Source organism: Sorghum bicolor, chromosome 5 (genome assembly GCF_000003195.3).
Source record: "Sorghum bicolor cultivar BTx623 chromosome 5, Sorghum_bicolor_NCBIv3, whole genome shotgun sequence".
NCBI classification, from domain to species: Eukaryota; Viridiplantae; Streptophyta; class Magnoliopsida; order Poales; family Poaceae; genus Sorghum; species Sorghum bicolor.
Window position 1 is genome coordinate 65,111,348 of NC_012874.2, and position 3,939 is coordinate 65,115,286.

Genomic DNA, 3,939 nt, shown 5'->3' on the forward strand with positions numbered 1-3,939 from the left:
TTCTATATATATATATATATATATATATATATATATATATATATATATATATATATATATATATATATATATATATGGAAATTCCTTTCTACATATGTTTGCACATACCCCAAACTACTCTGTCCTAAACAACTAGGTAATCAACCACTTAAGCGCAATATGGTCTAAATAGATAAAAAAGACATGATACACATATCCAATAATGATGAGTCCTTCATCTATTTGCTTAGTTTCAACACTAGCTTGGAAATTCTACCACATGCCATTGAATTCCATTGGTTTTGTCTCGGCACTAGCTTGGAGATTCTATCACAAGCCATTGGATTCCCACTTCTCGATTATGATGTCAAAACTAGCTTACAAACCAAGCCTTCGTGATTTGGATACCCAAACTGACAAACCAACTCAAATTCGTGTAGCTCATATACATTCTCCACGAACTCAATGCATCTCCACATTGTCCTCATTTGGACGACCAAGTCTTTCATAGGCCCTACTTGACTTGGTCTTGATACCACCTTGACTATGGTCAATGCGGTCTTTGTTACCTTTTATAAACCTGCTTGTTGTCCTTATTCTTGGTGTAGATAACATATAATCACCATGATCTTGGCCCTCTCATTTCTAGCATTCTCATCCATCGTTCGGGGCATATGGTACATCGATATGAACCTCTCCTCACTTTCTCCACAACCAGGCAAATATAAAAAACAAGACACGTTGCACCACCATCACTTCACCTTTGGTTAGCATGAGCAAGAATGACAAATAAAAAAACTTCACCAACGTTGACAATGCGACAATAACTCAATATACTGCAATTACAATGACACATCTCAATCTTGTCATCTCATTATCCCTATAAATAGCTAGTATATTCTTCAGAAAGCCCCTATATAGTCTTACATTTACAAAACACACCAATGGTTCAGCTATAGTTTGTTCATCAAGGTGCTGAAGTACAAGGAATTAAAAGTTCTTCAACCATTGAACTTGCTGGACGACTTGATTGTCCTTATTACCAAAGACCTGTTATCTTTCAATGAAAACAGCATGATTGGACAGTAATGGAAGCAGGAATTAGTTTTCAATAATAAAGGTTGCGGCAATTGTATTTCTTTCTGAAACCAGTGCACCACTAAGCTCTGCAACTGGACAGGTGCATGTCTAATCCACGAGCACATGAACTCATTGTTCGCACTGGCCCATCCTAGCAGCTTCTTGCCCGTCAATCGTTTATGGTGTTTCCTACCTCGGTCTTCTTGAGCGGTTGCTCTCCATGTGGTCTTCCCAACCTGAAGGTATGCCCTGCCATGCTTGGACTTCCACATAATCTCATATGAGGTAGCTGCCACATCCCTGCGAAGGCAATCTACTGCCTTTGGTATCGTAATGTCGCCTAGCTGTTCAAAGGAAACTTTTGCATGCATGCCAGTTTGCACGACCACCCCGTTGATCATTTCTGTTGCTGAACCGTCGAGTGCAGGCAACAAATCTTCACATGGTGCATGGGGCCAGAAATGTGCTCCAAGTTTCATATAAGGAAATTCTCTCTTGGGGCTATTGTTCCCAGCAGACAGTGTGACATGGCCCAACAAATACACTTGGATAACTGGTTCCATGTATACATCACATGGCAATGATTCAGATGACGAGCTTGTAGCATTGTAGCGCTGGGCGTATTGATGATCTTGTTGCTGGCAGCAAAGCGGGTTGGGTCGAAACCATTTTGAATAGACGGTGTGAAGGTTGTACATTTCTTCAGCATAGCAGCCAAAAGCAGAATAAGCATCAGACACCCAGGACAAGTCTTGTGTTGGTACCTGGGTGAGCTTTGTTTTCACAGTTTCGGTTGTTGAGCTTAAGTGAGGTGTGAACAGGTTCAGGCATCTGACCACAACACCAACTATGTCAATACTCTCAGAGAGCCGTAATTGGAGGCTAAGAAAGAAATTATTCTCTGGAGCATTGGCATCTTCAAGTAAGAATATTAGGTTACCCTCCATCCCAGGCTTTGGTGTAGTAAAGGGCTGTAGAAGCAGTGATAGATGTTGACCCCTGGTAACAAGGCAATACTTTGTTCCTTTACCAGTGAGAAGATGGCGTATCAAAGGGTCGAAAAACATGTATCTGCATGGTGTGCCACCAAGCTCTACGTACCTCAAGAATTCGCTCGCACCTTCTGCAAACCGTTCGAATCGCCGGGCGACAGTGGATCCTTTCAGTAGATCATCATCACCACCACTAAAGATTGACGAAACAAATGACATGGCAGTATGAGCCATCCTCTTCGGAAAGGAGGAGCTCCTTACCGCTTGCTGTACTTCTTCCTCTTCTTGCAAGCGCTGCCTACACCTGCGCAGAGTGTTGTCGCAGTCCTGTGAGGCGCGCTTGAGCTTGCTCCGCCAACGCAGCAGTGGCGCGCTGGTGACGTTCCACTTGTTGGAGGTCTCAAGGGCGGCCTCCAGCTTGATGTGTGCCATCTCCATCCTCTCTATGTGCTCCTTTGCATCTGACTTGTCCTGATAACCCTCCTTGATTCTTGATAAGATTTGGTTAACAGCCTCCTGGGCCACTACAGAACCGACCAACTCTGCTGCCATTGGGATTGATCAAAGCAACGTGTAGAACTCGACTGTCCTGCATGCTCAGGAAGAAAGCAAAATACTATCACTCAATAAATATAGGAGTCAGAATGTTCCTGTTCATCAGTTTTGCGAAAGCAGAGGAAATCAGAACCTGCTGAGGTCGAACTAGCTGTAGGATTGCTAACTTCTGAATGTGACGATATGTACTCCCGTTTATTTCAGACAAAAAGGTTGCAGGTTTGTGGCCAGGACCAACAAGAGTTTGTGAATCTATCCAGCCCGGCCGGCCAGTTGTATGAGCACACACACGGAGAGGTACATTGTTTGAGAGCGACATCGTGGAAATTTGTCATGAGTGATAGGCACACAGGAAGACTTTGGAGTAGAGGCAACAAGCACTAAGCCACTGAGGTCGACATATGTATCACATCTTGGAGAGTGCCAAAATTAACTGATATATAGAAACCTCTTGGAACGTGTCAGGCATGTGCCAGAATTAACTGATTTATAGAAACTTCTTGGTTGACATGGTCACTCACACATAGACACACACTGTTACGATATGTAATTGTGTTTATTTGAGAAAAAAAGGTTGCTGGGTTGTGGCCAGCACCAACAAGAGTTTGTGAATCTATGCAGCCCGGCGAGCCAGTTGTGTGCAGGGGCCGATCCAAAGGGGGGGCTGGGTTGGCTGCAGCCCCCCCCTATGAACGTGATTTGTGCATTAAATTAGTACTGATCAGCCTTGAATCACAGTAATCTGTAGCTTAAGCTCTGAATCTTCATTATTTACCCTCTCCCTTTGATCTCATCCTAGATCCCCCCTGGTTGTATGAGCATACACACGGAGAGATACATTATTTGAGAGCTACATATCGTGTGAATTTGTCATGAGCGATGTGCACACAGGACGACTTTGAAGATTTTGGAGTAGTGGGAAAAGCACTGACGTTGACATATGTATCACATCACGGAGACTAGAATTAATTGATATATAGACACCTCTAGGAATGAGTCAGAAATGGGCCAGAAATATTCATCTAATATGACCAACTGGAGTCAAAGTCGACGGTGACAAAACATAGAAATCTTGGCTGGAAATCTTGGAGCAAAAAGCATGAGAGAAGGAAAATATTAGATTTTGTTTAATATGAACTATTAAAAACTATTTATACTAAATTGTATGTTTTTCTCTTTATAGTATATTGTTTACAAAACAGAATAGCTTTAAAAATGGTGTAGCTATGTAATCTGTATGCAAATTTACTTAAGCCCAGTTTAGATTTGAGTTTTTTTGGGTCCAAAGAGAAATTTTTTTGTGGAATTGGGGCCTGGGAACTAAATGGGGCCA

At 42.4% G+C, this 3,939-nt stretch overlaps 1 protein-coding gene across 2 annotated transcripts; it reads right to left on the minus strand.

Moving 5' to 3' along the window:
• On the minus strand, nt 763–2,880 carry LOC8062690. 2 transcript variants are annotated; one of them, XM_021460925.1, is made up of 3 exons: nt 2,740–2,880; nt 2,161–2,640; nt 763–2,058 (listed from the first exon to the last, which is right to left on the minus strand). In XM_021460925.1, the coding sequence occupies exons 2-3, from the start codon at nt 2,601–2,603 to the stop codon at nt 981–983; spliced, it is 1,521 nt and encodes a 506-aa protein (XP_021316600.1). In that variant the 5' UTR covers nt 2,604–2,640; nt 2,740–2,880; the 3' UTR covers nt 763–980. The 2 variants fall into 2 exon arrangements, with proteins under 2 accessions (XP_021316600.1, XP_021316599.1); XM_021460924.1 differs by having other exon boundaries at nt 763–2,640.